Below are 27,107 nucleotides of genomic sequence, written 5' to 3'. Positions count from 1 at the left end.
TGACAGCCGGCATCCCGTCCGCCGGTAATACATACTGAATCCGTTTAAAGTATTATAATAATGGGCACGTGTCATGTTTGTTTTATCGGATTGTTTCTTTATTTCAGAAAGAGGAATTTTTTGTGGACATGACCTGTGAAGGCTGCTCGAATGCTGTGACCCGTGTCCTCTCTCGTCTGGACAGTAAGCATTATTAGAGCGTGCGCGTGTGTATCCGTGTGTGTTTAGAAAGTAGAAAGCTACACTGCTGGTTTCCACACCCAAGCTCCATTTAATGAATATTAAATTGTCCTGCCAAATCTCTGTAGGAGGAAGTTCACTTCAGGAAATTCCAGTGATAACATAATGGGGCGTATGTAGGGAAAGGTGCTATTTCTCCTGGACAAACCATATTGCCATGCAGAGCAAATACTGCCTGCTTTTGCATGTATCACACAAATACTAGGCAGCTTTGTTTTATTGCTGACATTTAGAATTGAGGTAGGATAGGCCCTTCACAACTATAAATCTGTCTGCCCATTTCTATTTTGCCCCACCTGCAGCATAGTGTGCTTTTGCCATTTTTGCTTATTTTTTTCAATTATACCCCTTTCAGACTGGCGTAAATTTCCCGGGTTATTGCACGTGAATGCAACACAGGATTTTGCTTAGTCTGCAAGGGTCCTGAAGGAATATCTGCCCCTACCCGCGTTACTGTACCCAGAACTATTAAAAGGACGCTGATTGTAGCTTCCTTGGGCGGTGAAACAATGCTGTCATCAGCCATAGGCAACTTCTCTACTGGCTCACTTCTCCACTCTTTTTTCACTGCTTAGTACATCTCCCCCCGATCTCCGTCCACTTTATCTCTGTCAAAGGCATAGTAAATAGTCCCTATAGGGCTTAATTCAGAGAGGATCGCATGCTGGGGTCCACCCATCGCAGGGCAATGCTACCCAGCATGTTGACTGGAGTTGTTATTTTCGACATTTTGACTACATTCTGCTATGCTGAGATGGGTGGAGTTGGGAGTCTTGAAAGCCTGCTCTGGCTGTAATGATGGGGAACCTGGGGGGCCCTAAAAAGTAGGGTGCTGTCCAACGTTGTGAGACCCCTTTTGGCTGAAGATGAAGGTACAGCTCGGCTCACTGAACATCATCTGTAAAATGTTCTCACTCTGCTTTTGTCTCTGTTCCCGTCTCTCTGAATAACCCTGGCATTGTAACACCGTTTCTGAGCCATGAAACTGTTTTGTTCCCTGTAATTAATGAGCACAAACAACTTTGAGGTATAAATAAATATACGGCTGAACCAGAGTCCCTGCAGGACTCATTATACAGTTTTATTTTATTTTATTTTATTTTTTTGCCAGTGTAAAATTAATTGAGCAGAAGGATTACAAGTGTCCCTGGTATCTGTCTATCTGTTGTTTTACTTGTCTGTGTTTTTGTTTTTTTCCTTGCATTTTGCTGGTGTACAATACACATGGGACTGTTTTATTCAATAACAGTAGAGAAGTTATAAATGAGCTTTAGATACAGTCTGATCTCTCCCTCTCTCTCTCTCACTCTCTCTCTGCCTGATCCTGAGTCAGATGCTGCAGCATCCGTGTGTATGTCTGTTAGTATTGCTTCTCCTACTTTATGCAGATGCCACAATAAGCCTTTCTCTGGTGTACAGCCGTGTATCTAAATGTGCAAGGACTGAGACGCCCAGTTTGAGGATCTGTAGCGACACACCCGTGACATTTCCATATCCCGACCCATAAGACGGATCATCTCCGTCCATCCACATAGCCACCTATGGATATTCAGTTTGCCAATAAAACCCAAATCTACCTCATTTATGTTTCCACATTACAGCTACTGAGATGAACCTGTAACTGTTCCAGGTCTCTGAAATGGGTATATATCAATGGACCGACAATGTTATGGTCGACAGTCTTATGTCAACACCAAGTGGTTATCATGCATTAGGTCGACAAATACAAAAGGTCGGCGGTGCCGAAGGTCAACAGGGCCAAAAGGTCAATGTGACAATGGTCAACACACAAATGGTTGACGCATGTTTTTTGGGCCAAATCTTGTATATTTCATGTTATGTGACCGCCATCAGTACAAATATACACCCTTGTGGTTACTATTCCCAATAGATGTCTTCGTGGATAGTAAATCAAGCAGATGTTGAGAAAACATGAAGGAAAAAAAAAGTTGACTATTGTCATCTCGACCTTTTGTACCTGTCGACCATATGGTGTCGACCTATTCACTGTCGACCAATACATTGTTGATCTATCATCCGGATCCCCTCTGAAATGACTTGCTCATGGTTTGCAGCAAGGCTCTGGTACATAGGGAACTTTGTGACTGGAGATGCAGAGAATCTCTCTCCAAGGTTTGATACATCTCCCCCTTATGCGTTAATCATTGTAGATTAAAGTCCTATATCTATACAAAGTACATTAGCAAAAACTAGTCCATATTATGAAGTCATCAGCTGAAATAAGGAATGTGTATGTATGTGTTTGTATGTATGTGAGATATAGGACTATATATATATATATTATTGAGTTGATTCTTATTCTTATGGTTTCAGATGTTCAGTATGAAATTGATTTGCCAAACAAGAAAGTGACAATACAATCCGATAATTATTCTGTGGACCAGTTATTGGAGACCCTGAAGAAGACTGGAAAAGAAACAAAACACTTATGCACTAAATAATGTGAGGAACAGATGAAAGGTAAAAGCTTTCTCTCGTTATACAGCCCAATTTAAAGTCAGCCCTTGTAGATTACTTGTAAAAGACTTATTAGAATAAAGATATTACACATTATATTTAATACAGATAAAAACGGAAAATCTTGGAAATATTCACAGCGCTATTTCTCGAATGATTTTAAATAGATAACGTTCTCTTTCTTCAATTGAGTAATGTTCCAAAATAACTATGTAATCATCCAAGTGTAAAATCCAATAAATTTATTAAAAAACAATAAAAGTAAAAATGCGTCCTGGCTTATGGACAGAAATCAAAGTCGCCAAGTTTACCAGTTCATCATTAAATCTTCAAAAGGAATGTGTTATCTCACCGGACCTCCCGGACACTAGAATCAATCACGGCGTTCCCCCTGCTCCGGAAACATTGCTTTTACGGGAGCTGTGCGTATGGGGGTTTCCCTGCCGCTAGTCGTCCACCGGTCTTTCTCTATCGAGACGTCCCTATTATGCCGCTGGTTCTCCTGGTGTACGGCTCGTCTGTAGCTGGAAAGCGTCCAGCCTTCTCCTTGTACTTAAAGTGACCAAATCCAAATCCACCTGCCGCCTATATTTAATGTTCCTGTTTTGAAAATACATACTTTTCCTACAGAAACTAAGAAACTTCTGGAATATGACACTGTTTACTATCTGCTTATTAGCCTAGAAGCTATCATACACACATAAGTTATGCCTATCAAGTTCAGCGTAGGCAGCCATTTTGTTGGCTAAAGAAATTCTCTAGCACCAATTAATTGAATGAATTGGTTGCTTTCTCGTGATTATTACAATATGTCTGCCTCTGCCATGTGTATTCAACTGGTGCCCATTAAACATAGCTATTGCTGGTTCACAAAACTTTATTGCGCAATAAATATTATGAGGATATTTATCAAAGCTTGGAGAGAGATAAAGGGGAGAGATATAAAGTATCAACCAATCTGCTCAGGGGCTTTTTAACAGAGAAGGGGGCCCGTGTGGGCCTCCTTCTTTTCTGTACGGTGCAGTAGTCTCCGGCACTTTGCTGGAGACTACTGCGCATGAGCAGGTCTCTGGAAACATGGTGCCCGCCATGTTCCGGAGACCAATTTGCATGCATGGTAGCCATTTTGAGTGCGATTTTTCGGCGTGACTGCAGGGCCAGACGCTGGACTAGATAAGTATTAAAATATGGGTGCGGTGTGGCCCCCCACCCCCCTTGTACACATTGCACCCAATATAGAAACACCAATGAATCCGCTCCTAACTATCATTTCTCTATCGTCCTAGTGGATGCTGGGGTTCCTGAAAGGACCATGGGGAATAGCGGCTCCGCAGGAGACAGGGCACAAAAAGTAAAGCTTTAGGATCAGGTGGTGTGCACTGGCTCCTCCCCCTATGACCCTCCTCCAAGCCTCAGTTAGATTTTTGTGCCCGGCCGAGAAGGGTGCAATCTAGGTGGCTCTCCTGAGCTGCTTAGAATAAAAGTTTAGTTAGGTTTTTTTTATTTTCAGTGAGTCCTGCTGGCAACAGGCTCACTGCATCGTGGGACTAAGGGGAGAAGAAACGGACTCACCTGAGTGCAGAGTGGATCGGGTTTCTTAGGCTACTGGACACTAGCTCCAGAGGGACGATCACAGGTTCAGCCTGGATGGGTCACCGGAGCCGCGCCGCCGTCCCCCTTACAGAGCCAGAAGAGACGAAGAGGTCCGGTGAAATCGGCGGCAGAAGACATCCTGTCTTCAGACTAAGGTAGCGCACAGCACCGCAGCTGTGCGCCATTGCTCTCAGCACACTTCACACTCCGGTCACTGAGGGTGCAGGGCGCTGGGGGGGGAGCGCCCTGAGACGCAATATAACGGAATACCTTAGGTGGCAAAACAGAATACATCACATATAGCTCCTGGGCTATATGGATGTATTTTAATCCCCTGCCATTTTACACAGAAAAGCGGGAGATAAGGACGTCGTGAAGGGGCGGAGCCTATCTCCTCAGCACACAAGCGCCATTTTCCCTCACAGCTCCGCTGGAAGGACGGCTCCCTGACTCTCCCCTGCAGTCCTGCTTCAGAATCAGGGTAAAAAAGAGAAGGGGGGGCATTTTTGGCAGCAAATAACGATAATAACAGCAGCTATAAGGGAATAACACTTATATAAGGTTATCCCTGTATATATATATATATAGCGCTGGGTGTGTGCTGGCAGACTCTCCCTCTGTCTCTCCAAAGGGCTAAGTGGGGTCCTGTCCTCTATCAGAGCATTCCCGGTGTGTGTGCTGTGTGTCGGTACGCGTGTGTCGACATGTATGAGGAGGAAAATTATGTGGAGGCGGAGCAGTTGCCTGTGTTGGTGATGTCACCCCCTAGGGAGTCGACACCTGACTGGATGATTGTATTTAAACAATTAAGTGATAATGTCAGCAATTTGCAGAAAACTGTTGACGACATGAGACAGCCGGCAAATCAATTAGTGCCTGTCCAGGCGTCTCAGACACCGTCAGGGGCGCTAAAACGCCCGTTACCTCAGTGGGTCGACACAGACCCTAACACAGATACTGAGTCTAGTGTCGACGGTGACGAGACAAACGTAATGTCCAGTAGGGCCACACGTTACATGATCACGGCAATGAAAGAGGCATTGAACCTTTCTGACACTACAAGTACCACAAAGAAGGGTATTATGTGGGGAGAGAAAAAACTACCAATATTTTTTCCTGAGTCAGAGGAAATAAATGAGGTGTGTGAAAAAGCGTGGGTTTCCCCCGATAAAAAACAGCTAATTTCTAAAAAATTATTAGCATTATATCCTTTCCCGCCAGAGGTTAGGGCGCGTTGGGAAACACCCCCTAGGGTAGATAAGGCGCTCACACGTTTATCAAAACAAGTAGCGTTACCGTCTCCTGATACGGCTACCCTCAAAGAACCAGCTGATAGAAGGCTGGAAAATATCCTAAAAAGTATATACACACATACTGGTGTTATACTGCGACCAGCAATCGCCTCAGCCTGGATGTGCAGTGCCGGAGTCGCATGGTCGGATTCCCTGACCGAGAATATTGATACCCTGGATAGGGACAATATTTTGTTAACTATAGAACATTTAAAGGATATACGCGTGATGCACAGAGGGATATTTGCACCCTGGCATCAAGAATAAGTGCTATGTCCATCTCTGCCAGAAGAGCGTTATGGACGCGACAGTGGTCAGGGGATGCGGATTCCAAACGGCACATGGAAGTATTGCCGTATAAAGGGGAGGAGTTATTTGGGGCTGGTCTATCGGACCTGGTGGCCACGGCAACGGCTGGAAAATCCACCTTTTTACCCCAGGTCACTCCACATCAGCAGAAAAAGACACCGTCTTTTCAAACTCAGTCCTTTCGTTACCATAAGTACAAGCGATCAAAAGGCCACTCTTTTCTGCCCCGGGGCAGAGGAAGAGGAAAAAGACTGCACCATGCAGCCGCTTCACAGGAGCAGAAGCCCTCCCCTGCTTCTGCCAAGTCTTCAGCATGACGCTAGGGCTTTACAAGCAGACTCAGATATGGTGGGGGCCCGTCTCAAGAATTTCAACGCGCAGTGGGCTCACTCGCAAGTGGATCCCTGGATTCTACAGGTAGTATCGCAGGGGTACAAACTGGAATTCGAGGCGTTTCCCCCTCGTCGTTTCCTGAAGTCTGCTTTACCAAAGTCTCCCTCCGACAGGGAGGCAGTTTTGGCAGCCATTCACAAGCTGTATTCCCAGCAGGTGATAATCAAGGTACCCCTCCTGCAACAAGGAATGGGGTATTATTCCACGCTGTTTGTGGTACCGAAGCCGGACGGCTCGGTGAGACCAATTTTAAATCTGAAATCCTTGAACACTTACATAAAAAGGTTCAAATTCAAGATGGAGTCACTCAGAGCAGTGATAGCAAACCTGGAAGAAGGGGACTATATGGTGTCTCTGGACATCAAGGATGCTTATCTCCACGTCCCGATATACCCTTCTCACCAAGGGTACCTCAGGTTTGTAGTACAAAACTGTCATTATCAGTTTCAGACGCTGCCGTTTGGATTGTCCACGGCACCTCGGGTCTTAACCAAGGTAATGGCCGAAATGATGATTCTTCTAAGAAGAAAAGACATTTTAATTATCCCTTACTTGGACGATCTCCTGATAAGGGCAAGATCCAGGGAACAGTTAGAAGTCGGAGTAGCACTATCTCAGGTAGTGTTACGTCAGCACGGGTGGATTCTAAATATTCCAAAATCGCAGCCGATTCCAACGACACGTCTACTGTTCCTAGGAATGATTCTGGACACAGTCCAGAAGAAGGTGTTTCTCCCGGAGGAGAAGGCCAGGGAGTTATCCGAGCTAGTCAGGAACCTCCTAAAACCAGGACAGGTCTCAGTGCATCAGTGCACGAGGGTCCTGGGGAAAATGGTGGCTTCTTACGAAGCGATTCCATTCGGAAGATTCCATGCAAGAACATTTCAGTGGGATTTACTGGACAAATGGTCCGGATCGCATCTGCAGATGCATCAGCGGATAACCCTGTCGCCAAGGACAAGGGTGTCTCTCCTGTGGTGGCTGCAGAGTGCTCATCTACTAGAGGGCCGCAGATTTGGCATTCAGGATTGGATCCTGGTAACCACGGATGCCAGCCTGAGAGGCTGGGGAGCAGTCACACAGGGAAGGAATTTCCAGGGCCTGTGGTCAAGCCTGGAAACGTCTCTTCATATAAACATTCTGGAACTAAGGGCCATTTACAATGCCCTAAGTCAAGCAAAACCTCTGCTTCAGGGTCAGGCGGTGTTGATCCAATCGGACAACATCACGTCAGTCGCCCACGTAAACAGACAGGGCGGCACGAGAAGCAGGAGGGCAATGGCAGAAGCTGCAAGGATTCTTCGCTGGGCGGAAAATCATGTGATAGCACTGTCAGCAGTATTCATTCCGGGAGTGGACAACTGGGAAGCAGACTTCCTCAGCAGACACGACCTTCACCCGGGAGAGTGGGGACTTCACCCAGAAGTCTTCCACCTGATTGTAAACCGTTGGGAAAAACCAAAGGTGGACATGATGGCGTCCCGCCTCAACAAAAAACTGGACAGATATTGCGCCAGGTCAAGGGACCCTCAGGCAATAGCAGTGGACGCTCTGGTAACGCCGTGGGTGTACCAGTCAGTGTATGTGTTCCCTCCTCTGCCTCTCATACCAAAAGTACTGAGAATCATAAGAAGGAGAGGAGTAAGAACTATACTCGTGGTTCCGGATTGGCCAAGACGGACTTGGTACCCGGAACTTCAAGAGATGCTCACGGACGAACCGTGGCCTCTACCTCTAAGAAAGGACCTGCTACTGCAGGAGCCTTGTCTGTTCCAAGACTTACCGCGGCTGCGTTTGACGGCATGGCGGTTGAACGCCGGATCCTGAGGGAAAAAGGCATTCCAGAAGAAGTCATCCCTACTCTGGTCAAAGCCAGGAAGGACGTAACCGCAAAACATTATCACCGCATTTGGCGTAAATATGTTGCGTGGTGTGAGGCCAAGAAGGCCCCTACAGAGGAATTTCAACTGGGTCGTTTCCTTCATTTCCTGCAAACAGGACTGTCTATGGGCCTAAAATTAGGGTCCATTAAGGTTCAAATTTCGGCCCTGTCGATTTTCTTCCAGAAAGAACTGGCTTCAGTACCTGAAGTTCAGACATTTGTAAAAGGGGTCCTGCACATACAGCCTCCTTTTGTGCCTCCAGTGGCACCTTGGGATCTCAATGTGGTGTTGAGTTTTCTAAAGTCACATTGGTTTGAACCACTTTCCACTGTGGACTTAAAATATCTCACATGGAAGGTGTCGATGCTGTTAGCCTTGGCTTCAGCCAGGCGTGTGTCAGAATTGGCGGCTTTATCATATAAAAGCCCTTACTTAATTTTTCATTCTGACAGGGCGGAATTGAGGACTCGTCCTCAATTTCTACCTAAGGTGGTTTCTGCATTTCACATGAACCAACCTATTGTGGTACCTGCGGCTACCAGGGACTTAGAGGACTCTAAGTTGCTTGACGTTGTCAGGGCCTTGAAAATATATGTTTCCAGGACGGCTGGAGTCAGAAAATCTGACTCGCTGTTTATCCTGTATGCACCCAACAAGCTGGGTGCTCCTGCTTCTAAGCAGACGATTGCTCGTTGGATTTGTAGTACAATTCAGCTTGCACATTCTGTGGCAGGATTGCCACAGCCAAAATCAGTAAAAGCCCATTCCACAAGGAAAGTGGGCTCATCTTGGGCGGCTGCCCGAGGGGTCTCGGCTTTACAACTTTGCCGAGCAGCTACTTGGTCAGGGGCAAACACGTTTGCTAAATTCTACAAATTTGATACCCTGGCTGAGGAGGACCTGGAGTTCTCTCATTCGGTGCTGCAGAGTCATCCGCACTCTCCCGCCCGTTTGGGAGCTTTGGTATAATCCCCATGGTCCTTTCAGGAACGCCAGCATCCACTAGGACGATAGAGAAAATAAGAATTTACTTACCGATAATTCTATTTCTCGGAGTCCGTAGTGGATGCTGGGCGCCCATCCCAAGTGCGGATTATCTGCAATACTTGTACATAGTTACAAAAATCGGGTTATTATTGTTGTGAGCCATCTTTTCAGAGACTCCGCTGTTATCATACTGTTAACTGGGTTCAGATCACAGGTTGTACAGTGTGATTGGTGTGGCTGGTATGAGTCTTACCCGGGATTCAAAATCCTTCCTTATTGTGTACGCTCGTCCGGGCACAGTATCCTAACTGAGGCTTGGAGGAGGGTCGTAGGGGGAGGAGCCAGTGCACACCACCTGATCCTAAAGCTTTACTTTTTGTGCCCTGTCTCCTGCGGAGCCGCTATTCCCCATGGTCCTTTCAGGAACCCCAGCATCCACTACGGACTCCGAGAAATAGAATTATCGGTAAGTAAATTCTTATTTTTTCAAACACAACCTGTAACGTGACAGTGAGAAGCTGATTGGTTGGTACTTTGTGTCCACTTTATCTATCTCCAAGCTTTGATAAATAGCCTTCTTAATTACCAGTGATGTGTGGTCAAGGGAGGCAGTGTCTCACCTGTCATAGTCCAGAGGTTGGACTGTAAAAATGATTAGAATAATACAAAGAAGATATTTATAACTTCTAATAATATATTGTTGTATTATTCTATATACAATCAGCTTTGTATTGTTCTAATCATTTTTACGTCTGTAAATCTGGCTGTGATACTAGCCAGTGCCTCCCCAGCCATTGACCTCACTGCATGACACTGTTTTTGAACAGTGACATGCCGTTTTGAACATTTGCCGTTTTCTCTTCAATTCCTTTATGATGATGTTTACAAATAACCACCAGATGGCACTAATTGTAGGCTTCATTACAGATCTGTGAGGCTTTTATATTGTACCCACTCGAGAAAGTTCTATCATCCCTTTCGTCTCTGGTATAAACTGGACATATATTTTGCATTATTTTTTTTTCTATAATCTTATTGTATAAATAGAAAAACAAATGGCATCCTCAGTGTAAAAAGATTTCTATGTATGACAAAATACAGCCACTGTGGATAAAGAAAGTCACAGGTTGTGCATTTGACTTCCCAATGTATTTTACACTCTTGCAAATCATTCATGTTTGAGCTGCAGCGGAAAAATGTGCAATGATGGCGCAAAGATTCTGGACTGCTGGAATGACTGTTTACTGTGCGGTGTGTGCCTTTGTGCTGTGTAAATATGTGTCATAAAATGTGTAGCACTGCGCATGCACATAATGTGCACCAGTATTTTAGGGGCATGTGTCCAACACTTGTGTCCCTTTTCAGAGGTGTATCGTGCATTCACATGTGTAGTACAGTAAGGGCAGACAGGCATGCCACTTGAAGATGCGTCTTATTTTGGGAAATAGGTTTATTTTATACACAAGTTAGATACAGCTTCTGATTTGATGATGATTGATGCGTAATTGCTCCAGAACGATTTCTATGCTAGATGTAAGGTTGCATTTTAAGATACATTTCTCTGACGTCCTAGTGGATGCTGGGGACTCCGAAAGGGCCATGGGGAATAGCGGCTCCGCAGGAGACTGGGCACAAAAGTAAAAGCTTTAGGACTAGCTGGTGTGCACTGGCTCCTCCCCCTATGACCCTCGTCCAAGCCTCAGTTAGATTTTTGTGCCCGAACGAGAAGGGTGCATACTAAGGGGCTCTCCTGAGCTGCTTAGAGCAAAAGTTTAAAGTAGGTTTTTTATTTTCAGTGAGACCTGCTGGCAACAGGCTCACTGCACCGAGGGACTAAGGGGAGAAGAAGCGAACTCACCTGCGTGCAGAGTGGATTGGGCTTCTTAGGCTACTGGACATTAGCTCCAGAGGGACGATCACAGGCCCAGCCATGGATGGGTCCCAGAGCCGCGCCGCCGGCCCCCTTACAGAGCCAGAAGACTGAAGAGGTCCGGAAAATCGGCGGCAGAAGACGTCCTGTCTTCAATAAGGTAGCGCACAGCACCGAAGCTGTGCGCCATTGCTCTCAGCACACTTCACACTCCGGTCACTGAGGGTGCAGGGCGCTGGGGGGGGCGCCCTGAGACGCAATAAAAACACCTTATTTGGCAAAAAATACATCACATATAGCTCCTGGGCTATATGGATGCATTTAACCCCTGCCAATTTTCCCTTAAAAAAGCGGGAGAAAGGCCGCCGAGAAGGGGGCGGAGCCTATCTCCTCAGCACACTGGCGCCATTTTTTCCTCACAGCTCCGTTGGAGGAAGGCTCCCTGACTCTCCCCTGCAGTCCTGCACTACAGAAACAGGGTAAAACAAGAGAGGGGGGGCACTAATTTGGCAGATAAATATATACAGCAGCTATATCAGGGAAAAACACTTATATAAGGTTATTCCTATATATATATATATATATATATATATATATATATATATATATATATATATATATATATATATATATATATATATATAGCGCTCTGGTGTGTGCTGGCAAACTCTCCCTCTGTCTCCCCAAAGGGCTAGTGGGATCCTGTCCTCTATCAGAGCATTCCCTGTGTGTGTGCTGTGTGTCGGTACGTTGTGTCGACATGTATGAGGAGGAAAATGGTGTGGAGGCGGAGCAATTGCCTGTGTTAGTGATGTCACCCCCTAGGGAGTCGACACCTGACTGGATGGTCTTATGGAAAGAATTACGTGATAGTGTCAGCACTTTACAAAAGACTGTTGACGACATGAGACAGCCGGCAAATCAGTTAATACCTGTACAGGCGTCTCAAACACCGTCAGGGGCTCTAAAGCGCCCGTTACCTCAGGTGGTCGACACAGACACGGACACTGACTCCAGTGCCGACGGTGAGGAAACAAACGTATTTTCCAGTAGGGCCACACGTTACATGATCACGGCAATGAAGGAGGTTTTGAACATTTCTGATACTACAAGTACCACAAAAAAGGGTATTATGTGGGGTGTGAAAAAACTACCCGTAGTTTTTCCGGAATCAGATGAATTAAATGAGGTGTGTGATGAAGCGTGGGTTTCCCCCGATTAAAAAACTGCTAATTTCTAAGAAATTATTGGCATTATACCCTTTCCCGCCAGAGGTTAGGGCGCGTTGGGAAACACCCCCTAGGGTAGATAAGGCGCTCACACGCTTATCAAAACAAGTGGCGTTACCGTCTCCTGATACGGACGCCCTCAAGGAACCAGCTGATAGGAAGCTGGAAAATATCCTAAAGAGTATATACACACATACTGGTATTATACTGCGACCAGCAATCGCCTCAGCCTGGATGTGCAGTGCTGGGGTGGCTTGGTCGGATTCCCTGACTGAAAATATTGATACCCTGGACAGGGACAATATATTATTGACTATAGAGCATTTAAAGGATGCATTTCTATATATGCGAGATGCACAGAGGGATATTTGCACTCTGGCATCAAGAGTAAGTGCGATGTCCATTTCTGCCAGAAGAGGGTTATGGACGCGACAGTGGTCAGGTGATGCGGATTCCAAACGGCATATGGAAGTATTGCCGTATAAAGGGGAGGAGTTATTTGGGGTCGGTCTATCGGACCTGGTGGCCACGGCAACGGCTGGGAAATCCACCTTTTTACCCCAGGTCACCTCTCAGCAGAAAAAGATACCGTCTTTTCAGGCTCAGTCCTTTCGTCCCCATCAGGGCAAGCGGGCAAAAGGCCACTCATATCTGCCCCGGGGCAGAGGAAGGGGAAAAAGACTGCAGCAGACAGCCTCTTCCCACGAACAGAAGCCCTCCCCCGCTTCTGCCAAGTCCTCAGCATGACGCTGGGGCCTTACAAGCGGACTCAGGCACGGTGGGGGCCCGTCTCAAGAATTTCAGCGCGCAGTGGGCTCACTCGCAAGTGGACCCCTGGATCCTGCAGGTAGTATCTCAGGGGTACAAATTGGAATTCGAGACGTCTCCCCCTCGCCGGTTCCTGAAGTCTGCTTTACCAACGTCTCCCCCCGACAGGGAGGCGGTATTGGAAGCCATTCACAAGCTGTATTCCCAGCAGGTGATAATCAAGGTACCCCTCCTACAACAGGGAAAGGGGTATTATTCCACGCTGTTTGTGGTACCGAAGCCGGACGGCTCGGTGAGACCTATTTTAAATCTGAAATCCTTGAACACTTACATAAAAAGGTTCAAGTTCAAGATGGAGTCACTCAGAGCAGTGATAGCGAACCTGGAAGAAGGGGACTATATGGTGTCTCTGGACATCAAGGATCCTTACCTCCATGTCCCAATTTGCCCTTCTCACCAAGGGTACCTCAGGTTTGTGGTACAGAACTGTCACTATCAGTTTCAGACGCTGCCGTTTGGATTGTCCACGGCACCCCGGGTCTTTACTAAGGTAATGGCCGAAATGATGATTCTTCTTCGAAGAAAAGGCGTCTTAATTATCCCTTACTTGGACGATCTCCTGATAAGGGCAAGGTCCAGAGAACAGTTAGAGGTCGGAGTAGCACTATCTCAAGTAGTACTACGACAGCACGGATGGATTCTAAATATTCCAAAATCGCAGCTGATTCCGACGACACGTCTGCTGTTCCTAGGGATGATTCTGGACACAGTACAGAAAAAGGTGTTTCTCCCGGAGGAGAAAGCCAGGGAGTTATCCGACCTAGTCAGGAACCTCCTAAGACCAGGCCAAGTGTCAGTGCATCAATGCACAAGGGTCCTGGGAAAGATGGTGGCTTCTTACGAAGCGATTCCATTCGGCAGATTCCACGCAAGAACTTTTCAGTGGGATCTGCTGGACAAATGGTCCGGATCGCATCTTCAAATGCATCAGCGGATAACCCTGTCTCCAAGGACAAGGGTATCTCTCCTGTGGTGGTTACAGAGTGCTCATCTCCTAGAGGGCCGCAGATTCGGCATTCAGGATTGGGTCCTGGTGACCACGGATGCCAGCCTGAGAGGCTGGGGAGCAGTCACACAGGGAAGAAATTTCCAGGGCTTGTGGTCAAGCATGGAAACGTCACTTCACATAAATATCCTGGAACTAAGGGCCATTTACAATGCCCTAAGTCAGGCAAGGCCTCTGCTTCAGGGTCAGCCGGTGTTGATCCAGTCGGACAACATCACGGCAGTCGCCCACGTAAACAGACAGGGCGGCACAAGAAGCAGGAGGGCAATGACGGAAGTTGCAAGGATTCTTCGCTGGGCGGAAAATCATGTGATAGCACTGTCAGCAGTGTTCATTCCGGGAGTGGACAACTGGGAAGCAGACTTCCTCAGCAGACACGATCTCCACCCGGGGGAGTGGGGACTTCACCCAGAAGTCTTCCACATGATTGTGAACCGTTGGGAAAAACCAAAGGTGGACATGATGGCGTCCCGCCTCAACAAAAAACTGGACAGATATTGCGCCAGGTCAAGGGATCCTCAGGCAATAGCTGTGGACGCTCTGGTAACACCGTGGGTGTACCAGTCAGTGTATGTGTTCCCTCCTCTGCCTCTCATACCCAAGGTACTGAGAATCAGAAGAAGGAGAGGAGTAAAGACTATACTCGTGGCTCCGGATTGGCCAAGAAGGACTTGGTACCCGGAACTTCAAGAGATGCTCACGGAAGACCCGTGGCCTCTACCTCTAAGAAAGGACCTGCTCCAGCAGGGACCATGTCTGTTCCAAGACTTACCGCGGCTGCGTTTGACGGCATGGCGGTTGAACGCCGGATCCTGAAGGAAAAAGGCATTCCGGATGAAGTCATCCCTACCCTGATCAAAGCCAGGAAGGATGTAACTGTGCAACATTATCACCGTATTTGGCGTAAATATGTTGCGTGGTGTGAGGCCAGGAAGGCCCCTACAGAGGAATTTCAACTGGGTCATTTCCTGCATTTCCTGCAAACAGGACTGTCTATGGGCCTAAAATTAGGGTCCATTAAGGTTCAAATTTCGGCCCTGTCGATATTCTTCCAAAAAGAACTAGCTTCAGTTCCTGAAGTTCAGACGTTTGTCAAGGGGGTACTGCATATACAGCCTCCTTTTGTGCCTCCAGTGGCACCTTGGGATCTCAATGTAGTTTTGGGATTCCTAAAATCACATTGGTTTGAACCACTCACCACTGTGGACTTAAAATATCTCACATGGAAAGTGGTAATGCTGTTAGCCCTGGCTTCAGCCAGGCGTGTATCAGAATTGGCGGCTTTATCCTATAAAAGCCCTTACCTAATTTTCCATACGGATAGGGCAGAATTGAGGACTCGTCCTCAATTTCTCCCTAAGGTGGTTTCAGCATTTCACTTAAACCAGCCTATTGTGGTGCCTGCGGCTACTAGGGACTTGGAGGATTCCAAGTTGCTGGACGTAGTCAGGGCCCTGAAAATATATGTTTCCAGGACGGCTGGAGTCAGAAAATCTGACTCGCTGTTTATTCTGTATGCACCCAACAAACTGGGTGCTCCTGCTTCTAAGCAGACGATTGCTCGTTGGATTTGTAGTACAATTCAGCTTGCACATTCTGTGGCAGGCCTGCCACAGCCAAAATCTGTAAAAGCCCATTCCACACGGAAAGTGGGCTCATCTTGGGCGGCTGCCCGAGGGGTCTCGGCTTTACAACTTTGCCGAGCAGCTACTTGGTCAGGGGCAAACACGTTTGCTAAATTCTACAAATTTGATACCCTCGCTGAGGAGGACCTGGAGTTCTCTCATTCGGTGCTGCAGAGTCATCCGCACTCTCCCGCCCGTTTGGGAGCTTTGGTATAATCCCCATGGTCCTTTCGGAGTCCCCAGCATCCACTAGGACGTCAGAGAAAATAAGAATTTACTTACCGATAATTCTATTTCTCATAGTCCGTAGTGGATGCTGGGCGCCCATCCCAAGTGCGGATTGTCTGCAATACTTGTACATAGTTATTGTTACAAAAATCGGGTTATTATTGTTGTGAGCCATCTTTTCAGAGGCTCCTCTGTTATCATGCTGTTAACTGGGTTCAAAAAATCACAAGTTGTACGGTGTGATTGGTGTGGCTGGTATGAGTCTTACCCGGGATTCAAAATCCTTCCTTATTGTGTACGCTCGTCCGGGCACAGTATCCTAACTGAGGCTTGGAGGAGGGTCATAGGGGGAGGAGCCAGTGCACACCAGGTAGTCCTAAAGCTTTTACTTTTGTGCCCAGTCTCCTGCGGAGCCGCTATTCCCCATGGTCCTTTCGGAGTCCCCAGCATCCACTACGGACTATGAGAAATAGAATTATCGGTAAGTAAATTCTTATTATAATTCAATGTCGACATTAGGGTTAGGCTCTGGGGCGGGAGTGTTAGGGTTAGGCTACGGGGGTGGGAGGGTTAGGGTTAGGCTTTGGGAGGGTTAGTGTTAGGTTGTGGGCTGCAGGCAGGAGGGTTAGGGTTGGGCAGCGGGCTGGAGGGTTAGGGTTGGGCAGCGTGCTGGAGGGTTAGGCTGCAGGCAGAGGGTTAGAGTTAGGGTAGAGGGTGGGAGGTTAGACTTAGGCTGCAAGAGGGACAGTTAGGGCTTACGTTGCGGGCAGGTAGTTAGCCTGTGGGGCAGGAGGGGTAGGCCAGATGTTTGAGGGTTAGGCTGTGGTGGGGGGGCAGTTAGAGTTAGGCTACGGTGTTAGGGTTGGGCTGGGCGGTAGGTGGGTTAGGATTAGGCACTAGAGGGAGGTTTATGAGTAGGGATTTGAGTTAAGCATAGCAGAGAAATACTTACTGGAATGCCTGAGGACAGGGGTATATCTAGAGGTCCGAGATCCCCTAGCAAAGTAAGGTGCAGGTGCCCATCCCCCTCCATATATTCAGAATAATTACAGCTGCACAGGCTTTCTCTCTGCCACAGTCCAACAGTAGTGGTTGATACATGCCAATGCAGCAAATGTCTGGTAAAGGTAGATGCTTGATCCATGTGGGCTAGGACCTCTGATGTCACAACAGTATGACCCGGGACTAGCCTCCTCATGAGGGGGCAGAGTCAATGCACCGGGGGGGGCGGTTAGGGTTAGGCTGCGGGGGAGGGAAGACCGGGGTAGGCTATGGGCAGGGAAGTAGAGAGCCTGGCTGGGCCCAAATAGTTTTCAGGGAACATGGCCTAATCACAGGAGGTGTGGTCGTGCGCCCTTGAAAATGTTTTTATTTTAAGCGCCTCAAGGGCCACACTGCAGTGCAACACACAGCAGAAGGAGAGGAGATGAGCTGCTGCTGCCAGCTAAGGGGGAAAGGGCCCAGGGCCCTCACTGGGCCCCTGCATCAGACCTGGGCTCTGGTAATGTGTCCCTCTCTCCCCCCCACCCCTTCCCTCTCTCTCGGCATCACTGGCTATAGGCGGGGACAGTTAGGATCAGGCTGCAGAAGGGGAGGAGGGTGTTAGGCTGCAGGGGGGTGTTAAGTTTAGGGGGGGGGGTCATTCAGATGTGGTCACAATGTGGCTATTGTATGCAAATCGGTCCATAATGTGATTGAATTGCGATGTCTATCTCACCGAGGAATTAGTCACAAAGTGGGTGACAGGTAGACAACATTTTGGGAAGGTAACTGGGAGTGGTTGGGTAAAGGAAGGTGTGTCATGTCCGTTCAGACAGCATTTTTTGGGTGTGCATAAATTAGCAGTTGTTACTGGAGAGCCTTCTGCATCCCAGAACCTGTGTGAAGACTCCATCTGTGACAATGGTACCGATGCATCAGCAATTATACCCTGGTGGACTGACCTGAAGAAGCAGCAGTGGGCATCCCTATGCTCAGGTTAGCTCATGCATTTTAGCATATAATCACGATGGCGAACAGGTTGGGATCCCATTAGTTGAAATACTGATGCCGGAATCCCGACACTGCTCGGAATGCCGGCGCCCAGCATCCCAAATGAGATCACAATCCCTATGCCGGCGTCCCCGACAATAAGGATCCCAAATGAGTTACAGCTGGGCCGCTGGAGAGAAAGATGTGAGGGAGTGGGGGGGTGAAGTTAGGTTTAGGCTGATGGGGAGGGTTAGGGTGCGGGAAGGGGGGTTTAGGTTTAGGCTGCGAGGAGGGGGTGGTTAGGTTTAGGCACACATGGGGAGGGTTGGGGTTAATAGGCTGTGGTAATGGGGAGTTAGGTTTAGGCAACACCCTGGGGATCAGGATCAGAAGTTGGCAAAGTCTGCCACATATAATAATAATTTATACAGCACGTTTCTCAAAAAAATAAATACATTTCATATAGATATAGATAGATAGATAAAATCTGTTTTAAATGCCTTTAATATAATATAAACATCATTTCTCTAACGTCCTAGTGGATGCTGGGGACTCCGTAAGGACCATGGGGAATAGACGGGCTCCGCATTAGACGGGGCACTCTAAGAAAGAATTAGGACTACTGGTGTGCACTGGCTCCTCCCTCTATGTCCCTCCTCCAGACCTCAGTTAGAATCTGTGCCCGGACAGAGCTGGGTGCACTTTAGTGAGCTCTCCTGAGCTTGCTAATAAGAAAGTATTTTGTTAGGTTTTTTATTTTCAGAGAGATCTGCTGGCAACAGACTCTCTGCTACGTGGGACTGAGGGGAGAGAAGCAAACCTACTAACTGCGGATTGGTCGTGCTTCTTAGGCTACTGGACACCATTAGCTCCAGAGGGATCGAACACAGGAACTCGCCCTTGGTCGTCCGATCCCGGAGCCGCGCCGCCGTCCCCCTCGCAGAGCCAGAAGGCAGAAGCCTGGAGAAGCAAGAAGACTTCAAAATCGGCGGCAGAAGACTCCTGTCTTCATATGAGGTAGCGCACAGCACTGCAGCTGTGCGCCATTGCTCCCACATTACACCCACACACTCCGGTCACTGTAGGGTGCAGGGCGCAGGGGGGGGCGCCCTGGGCAGCAATTAGAGACCTCTTGGCAAAGTGGGCATATATACAGTTGGGCACTGTATATATGCATGAGCCCCCTCCATTATTTTACACAAAATCGCGGGACAGAAGCCCGCCGCTGAGGGGGCGGGGCTTCTTCCTCAGCACTCACCAGCGCCATTTTCTCTCCACAGCTCCGCTGTGAGGAAGCTCCCCAGGCTCTCCCCTGCAGAAGCACGATAGAAGAGGGTGAAAAAGAGAGGGGGGGCACATAAATTTGGCGTAAAAACAATGTATACAGCAGCTTACTGGGTTAACACTACGTTACTGTGTGATTCCTGGGTCATATAGCGCTGGGGTGTGTGCTGGCATACTCTCTCTCTGTCTCTCCAAAGGGCCTTGTGGGGGAACTGTCTTCAAATAGAGCATCCCCTGTGTGTGTGGTGTGTCGGTACGTGTGTGTCGACATGTCTGAGTTAAAAGGCTCCCATAAGGAGGAGATGAAAGCTAATATGTGTGTGAGAGGGTGTCTCCGTCGACAACGCCGACACCTGTTTGGATATGTGTAAGTGCTAAGGGGAATTTATTGCACAAAAGATTAGAGAACAGACAGGAAATCTACCCATGTCTGTCCCTATGGCGCAGAGACCTTCAGAGTCTCACAATGCTCACTATCCAAAATAATAGACACTGATATCGACACGGAGTTTGACTCCTGTGTCGACTACGATAATGCAAAGTTACAGCCAAAAGGGCAGAAAAGTATTCAATATATGATTATTGTAATAAAGATGATTTGCATATCACTGATGACTCATCTGTCCCTGACACAAGGGTACACATTTTAAGGGGAAGAAAGCTGAGGTAAATTTCCCTCCTCTCATGAGGAAAAAGAGCGGGAATCTCCAGACAAGAGACTGCAGCTTCCCACAAAGAATTCTCAGGCAAGTTTCCTTTCCCCACTAGGGCCAGGATGTGATGGGAATCTTCCCCTAGGGTGTCACGTTTGCCCAAAAGGGTAGCCCTAGCTATTCTCAGGGATCCTGCAGATAGCGTGCACATTTTGGTACACTACTCAGACCGGCGATTGTGTCGGCATGGGTTTATAGCGCTGTGGCGGCGTGGACAGGTACCTTATCAGCAGAGATTGAGACCCTAGTATGTGTGTGTGTGTGTGTGTGTATATGTATATGTATATATATATGTTTGTGGAGCAATAGAGGATAGCGCCTAGGTACACCCGATAGGACACTTTATAAAATAAAGTTATCGGAATTATTAATTATCCTATTTTAATATAATATGACACACCTCATATGTGAATGAGTGGCAGCTCTCGCACAGTATAAGGATAGAGATCAGAAAATGAAGTAAATAAGAGCGCCTAGTAGTGTTAGTGTGGAAATTTATATAAAAGATAACTTAGCTCAATAAAACTTTCAGCCTGATGATTCTCAGAGGTAAAACATGTAAAAGAGAGATAAAAAGCAACATAGTGTGTACTGTTTTCAAACGTTTTTCAAAGATACAAGCATTAGGAACTTTGCTGGTTCCAATAATTTGATGTAGTAAAAACAGTAACAATTTATTAAACAATAATCCTGTCACAACCACATTCCTATGATGGACCCAGTCCTCAAAGACATTTTACCTCCTCAACCACAAATTGTATACAAGAAAACCAGTAATCTCAAGGATCTTCTAGCTCCGAGCCTACTAAAATCCAACACTGTTAACCCAACAATAAAATGCCAGGGAAGCTATAAATGTGGAAGCTGCATCATTTGCAAACTGGTTCACAGGAATCGGAAGACATTCTTCAATAATGACAATTCCTGTGAATATACGATTAAACAGTTCATTAATTGCAATTCCACCATGGTTATTTATCTTCTAGAATGTACATGTGGCTTAAAATATGTTGGAAAGACCAAGAGGTGCCTAAAAATACGTATCCAAGAACATGTACGAAATATTAAAAATAAAGTTACGACACATGCCATTTATAGACATTTCCAGGAGAAACACAACTCCAATCCAAATGATCTTACTTTTAAAGGAATTGAAATTGTAAGCCTTGGAGAGCGGGGCGGTGACATTTTAAACAAACTGTCTAAAAGAGAAATTTTCTGATATATATATATATATATATATATATATATATATATATATATATATTAAAGATGCTGTCTTAAGAGATATATATCATAAAACATGCCCAAAGAGACATGAGTATACTGGGTCCTAGAGGCAAAGCTATGTCGATTTCTGCTTGACGTATCCTGTAGAATATGCAATGGACAGATGATGCCAACTTAAGTAGCATATGGAAGGCTGAGGATTGTGTGGAGAAGGGTTCTCGGACCTGGTCTCCACAGCTATAGCTGGTAATTCTGATATTTTGCCTTATATTCCTGCACAGCCTAGGAAAGCACGTCATTATCAAATGCAGCCTTTCGAACAAAGAAACAAGAAAGTCCGAGCTAGACCCGGTGGGGGCACGCTTTCGAAAGTTCAGCACAAGTGGGTTCACTCCCTGTTAGATCCCTTGGGCAATAGATATTGTGTCTCAGGGATACAAGCTGGACTTTGAAGAGATGCCTCCTCACTGACGTCCCCCCCCCCCCCCCCCCCCCCAAAAAAGAGGGAAACAGGGTTAACTGCAATTCACAAATTGTATCTTCAACTGGTGGTGGCCAAGGTTCCCCTCCTTCAACAAGGAGGGGGTTATTATTCGACCATGTTGTAGTCCCGAAACCAGATGGTTCGGTCAGATCCATATTGAATTTAAAATCCCTGAACATATACTTGAAAAGTTCAAGTTCAAGATGGAATCGCTCAGAGCGGTCATCGCAAGGGAGGGGGATTTTATGGTGTCTCTGGACATAAAGGATGCTTACCTTCATGTCCCCGTTTATCCACCTCATCAGGAGTACCTCAGATTTGTGGTACAGGATTGTCATTACCAATTCCAGACGTTGCCGTCTGGTCTGTCCACGGCACCGAGAATATTTACCAAGGTAATGGCAGTAATGATGGTGCTTCTGCGAAAGCAAGGAGTCACAATTATCCCATACTTGGACGATCTCCTCATAAAGGCGAGGTCCAGAGAGCAGTTGCTGATTAGTGTAGCACGCTCTCTGGAAGTGTTACAACAGCACGGCTGGATTCTGAATATTCCAAAGTCGCAGCTGATTCCTACGACGCGTCTGCCCTTCCTGGGCATGATTCTGGACACAGACCAGAAGAAGGTTTTTCTCCCGACGGAGAAGGCTCAGGAACTCATGACACTGGTCAGAGACCTCTTAAAACCAAAACAGGTGTCGGTGCATCACTGCACGAGAGTCCTGGAAAAGATGGTGGCGTCATACGAGGCCCTTCGGCAGGTTTCATGCGAGGACCTATTTCAATGGGATCTGTTGGACAAGGGGTCCGGATCGCATCTACAGATGCATCGGCTGATCACCCTATCCCCCAGGGCCAGGGTGTCTCTTCTGTGGTGGCTGCAGAGTACTCACCTTCTCGAGGGCCGCAGGTTCGGCATTCAGGACTGGGTCCTCGTGACCACGGATGCAAGCCTCCGAGGGTGGGGGGCAGTCACTCAGGGAAGAAGTTTCCAAGGGCTGTGGTCAAGTCAGGAGACTTGCCTTCACATCAATATCCTGGAACTAAGGGCCATATACAACGCCCTAAGTCAAGCGGAGACCCTGCTTCGCAACCAATCGGTGCTGATTCAATCAGACAACATCACCGCAGTGGCTCATGTAAACCGCCAAGGCGGCACAAGGAGCAGGGTGGCGATGGCGGAAGCCACCAGAATTCTTCGATGGGCGGAGAATCACGTACGAGCACTGTCAGCAGTGTTCATTCCCGGAGTGGACAACTGGGAAGCAGACTTCCTCAGCAGGCACGACCTCCACCCGGGAGAGTGGGGACTTCATCAAGAAGTCTTCGCGCAGATTGTAGGTCGGTGGGAACTGCCACAGGTGGACATGATGGCATCCCGCCTCAACAAAAAGCTACAGAGGTATTGCGCCAGGTCAAGAGACCCTCAGGCGATAGCTCTAGACGCACTGGTGACACCGTGGATGTTCCAGTTGGTTTATGTGTTTCCTCCTCTTCCTCTTCCTCTCATACCCAAGGTGCTGAGAATCATAAGAAAAAGAGGAGTGAGAACAATACTCATTGTTCCGGATTGGCCAAGAAGGACTTGGTATCCAGAGCTGCAAGAAATGCTCACAGAGGACCCATGGCCTCTGCCTCTAAGGCAGGATCTGTTGCAGCAGGGACCTTGTCTGTTCCAAGACTTACCGCGGCTGCGTTTGACGGCATGGCGGTTGAACGCCGGATACTAGTAGAAAAAGGGATTCCGGATGAGGTTATTCCTACGCTAATAAAGGCTAGGAAGGACGTGACGACTAAACATTATCACCGTATACGGCGAAAATATGTTGCTTGGTGTGAGGCCAGGAATGCCCCTACAGAGGATTTCCAGCTGGGCCGTTTCCTTGTGACTTTGGGCCTAAAATTGGGGTCCATTAAGGTCCAGATTTCGGCCCTATCCATTTTCTCTCAAACGGAACTAGCTTCTCTACCTGAAGTTCAGACGTCTGTAAAGGGAGTGCTGCATATTCAGCCCCCGTTTGTGCCTCCAGTGGCACCTTGGGATCTTAACGTGGTGTTGAGTTTCCTGAAATCACACTGGTTTGAACCACTCAAAATGGTGGAAGTAAAATATCTCACGTGGAAGGTGGTCATGCTATTAGCCTTGGCTTCGGCTAGGTGTGTGTCAGAATTGGCGGCTTTGTCACATAAAAGCCCTTATCTGGTTTTCCATGCGGATAGAGCAGAATTGCGGACCCGCCCACAATTTCTGCCGAAAGTGGTTTTATCCTTTCATATAAACCAACCTATTGTGGTGCCTGTGGCTACTACTGACTTGGAGGATTCAGAGTCACTGGATGTGGTCGGGGCTTTGAAGGTTTATGTAGCCAGAACGGCTAGAGTCAGGAAAACGGAGTCGCTGTTTATCCTGTATGCATCCAACAAGCTGGGTGCTCCTGCTTCAAAGCAAACTATTGCTCGCTGGATCTGTAACACGATTGAGCAGGCTCATTCTGCGGCTGGATTGCCGCATTCAAAATCTGTAAAAGCCCACTCCACAAGGAAGGTGGGCTCTTCTTGGGCGGCTGCCCGAGGGGTCTCGGCATTACAGCTTTGCCGAGCAGCTACTTGGTCGGGTTCAAACACGTTTGCAAAATTCTACAAGTTTGATACCCTGGCTGAGGAGGACCTTGTGTTTGCTCATTCGGTGCTGCAGAGTCATCCGCACTCTCCCGCCCGTTTGGGAGCTTTGGTATAATCCCCATGGTCCTTACGGAGTCCCCAGCATCCACTAGGACGTTAGAGAAAATAAGATTTTACTCACCGGTAAATCTATTTCTCGTAGTCCGTAGTGGATGCTGGGCGCCCGTCCCAAGTGCGGACTTCTTCTGCAATACTTGTATATAGTTATTGCTTAAATAAGGGTTATGTTATGGTTGCATCAGGTTGGTCTGATGCTCTGTTGTTGTTCATACTGTTAACTGGGTAAGTTTATCACGAGTTATACGGTGTAATTGGTGTGGCTGGTATGAGTCTTGCCCTGGATTCCAAAATCCTTTCCTTGTACTGTCAGCTCTTCCGGGCACAGTTTCCTTAACTGAGGTCTGGAGGAGGGACATAGAGGGAGGAGCCAGTGCACACCAGTAGTCCTAATTCTTTCTTAGAGTGCCCTGTCTCCAGCGGAGCCCGTCTATTCCCCATGGTCCTTACGGAGTCCCCAGCATCCACTACGGACTACGAGAAATAGATTTACCGGTAAGTAAAATCTTATTTTTATAATACTACCCCCTCAAACAAAGTCGTTGCCTGGTAAAGCTGCCGAGCCGTGGGCACCTGTCACTATCATCCAACCTAGGAGGAGCACCCATGTTTGTGCACAGCTCCTAGTAAAGCTGGGTACAGGGGGAGAGAGCGGACGGGCGTGCGTGCACGCACACTGCATGACGTCATCGCAGATACAAGGGCCGGCCGGGAGGAGGGGCTGGGAACCATGATTCTCCCTGTCGGTAATCCAGACCGGGCGCCGCTGGGGGACATTAATTAGAAACATATGCTGCTGGATGGGCAGCCGACTCTGAGGGTCATTCCGAGTTGATCGCTGCGCTGCGAAAATCGTCAGCGTGCGATCAGTTAAAAAAAACTGCTGAACTGCGCATGCTACGCAATGCACACGCGCGTCGTACAGGTATAAATAGCATCGTTGCTGTGCAATGCTTCTAGCGACAAATCCATTCGCACAGCCGATCGCAAGGAGATTGACAGGAAGAGGACGTCTATGGGCGTCAACTGACCATTTTCTGGGAGTGGTAGGGAAAACGCATGCGTGACCAGGCGTTTGCAGGGTGGTGTCAATTCCGGGACCTTGGTTGCTGGAATCATCGCACAGGATAAGTAACTACAGGGCTGGTCTTGTTCTGCACAAAATGTTTTTGTACGGCTCGGCTGCACATGCGATCGCACACTTGCAAAGCAAAAATACACTCCCCCGTGGGCGGCGGCTATGCGTTTGCATGGCTGCTAAAAGTAGCTAGCGAGCGATCAACTCAGAATGAGGGCCTCTGTCGTGAAGGGGTGCCTGACAGTGTGTGTTTCTGTGCGCACGCCTATGTTCCTACTGAATCTGATCCTACACAGTGAAGACTGTTGGCAGCTGTAGTAAGTGCAGCACTGCCCGGAGCATCCTAAGGACGCTCTGAGCAGCTACACAGACTGCAGCAATAATAGCGCTAGTCATAAGAAAGGGTCATTCTATCCACTGGCCACGGGTGGCACTGCCAGGAGGCGCCCTCAATCGGCAGGCACCCCTGGCGAGTGCCATTCTCGCCAATGGGTAGATCCGCCCCTGTCTGAGGATAGGACATCCGACCTGGGAGTTATAGTCATGTAATTGATGGGATCTGGACGACACCGCTGCAGCCGCCTGTACGACTGTCAGCATATCGTACCCAAGCTGTTTACAGTTGGGCACATAGAATATGGCCTGCGTATTATTTTATATTTTCATTTTAGTAATGACTTATGTTTTTGAACTAATATTCCCATTAACAGTTTAGATGAATTCTTGTTCTGTTTCTTTCAGAATGGTGATGGATCGGCTTACTGGTGAACATACAGAATTTCTCTGAGGACTGTATCTAGCAGCTGTAGTGAGGAGACATTGGATTATGACCCTGTATCTCAATTAGTCATCTAGATAATGATTGTAACAGCGGGATAGGGGAAAGAACATTGCATATGTATTTTGTATATGTAAGTGCCTCGGTTTTCATTTTTGATAAGTCTCACAATTACTAAAATGTCTGAGTATAGTTTAGCTAATGCAGATAGAAGTGATATGTACCAATAAAGGAATCCATTGTATATCTGTCTGTGTGCTCTATAATAGCGCTGTCGTCTATGAATCATGCGTCTTCTGAGTGACATCGTTGGGGATATCAGTTTGTTTGTTCGTATTTGGTTGGGTAGAATAGAAAATCTTGTAGCCCCAGTCTGTGCGTGTGAGACAAAGCACTCACAATTCTTTCCAATGTAAGTACAGTCACACCAGTCTCCTCCACTGAGCCTCATCTCTGAGAGAAATATGGCGTTCTGGCCAGAGTTATGCTACAATGCTTATGTTTGCAGAGAAGTCGCTGTTTGAGGAGGAGCAGAAGTTTGCATTGGGAGAAGTTGGGTAGAGTTCCTTGCCAGTAATGGGGTATAGTGCACCAAGCTTTGTAAGGCAATGTACCAGTTACCTTTTCTTTTCCAGTGTGAGATTAGATATAAGTGGTGCATGATGTGAATTTATAGGGGCGGTCCTTGCTTTGCAAAAGGACACACATTGGTGTTCTCTGTACAGAACAGATGTACACACCAGATCTGTGATGTAGGAGATTAGGGGGTATATGCAATTGCAGTCGAATTCCCGAAATTGGCGAAAAACTGGACTTTTTCGCCAACAAAAAAAAATCGTCAATGCAATTCAGTACTTTCCGTCAAAAAA

The 27,107-nt window shown here is 47.4% G+C and overlaps 1 protein-coding gene across 1 annotated transcript in view; it reads left to right on the top strand.

The window, feature by feature from the left end:
- ATOX1 (antioxidant 1 copper chaperone) overlaps positions 1–26,482 on the top strand; it is a 44,054-nt gene extending 17,572 nt beyond the window's left edge. Inside the window, exons 2-4 of the mRNA XM_063928341.1 lie at positions 108–183; positions 2,575–2,721; positions 26,202–26,482. Coding sequence (XP_063784411.1) covers positions 108–183; positions 2,575–2,702 — 204 coding nt within the window. The 3' untranslated portion in view covers positions 2,703–2,721; positions 26,202–26,482. The remainder of the gene's footprint in view (positions 1–107; positions 184–2,574; positions 2,722–26,201) is intronic.
- Positions 26,483–27,107: the final 625 nt, after the last annotated feature.

This window comes from Pseudophryne corroboree, chromosome 6 (genome assembly GCF_028390025.1).
Source record: "Pseudophryne corroboree isolate aPseCor3 chromosome 6, aPseCor3.hap2, whole genome shotgun sequence".
Classification (NCBI taxonomy): domain Eukaryota; kingdom Metazoa; phylum Chordata; class Amphibia; order Anura; family Myobatrachidae; genus Pseudophryne; species Pseudophryne corroboree.
Note: the sequence above shows the minus strand (reverse complement) of the source record. Positions and strands in the feature narration are given on the sequence as shown.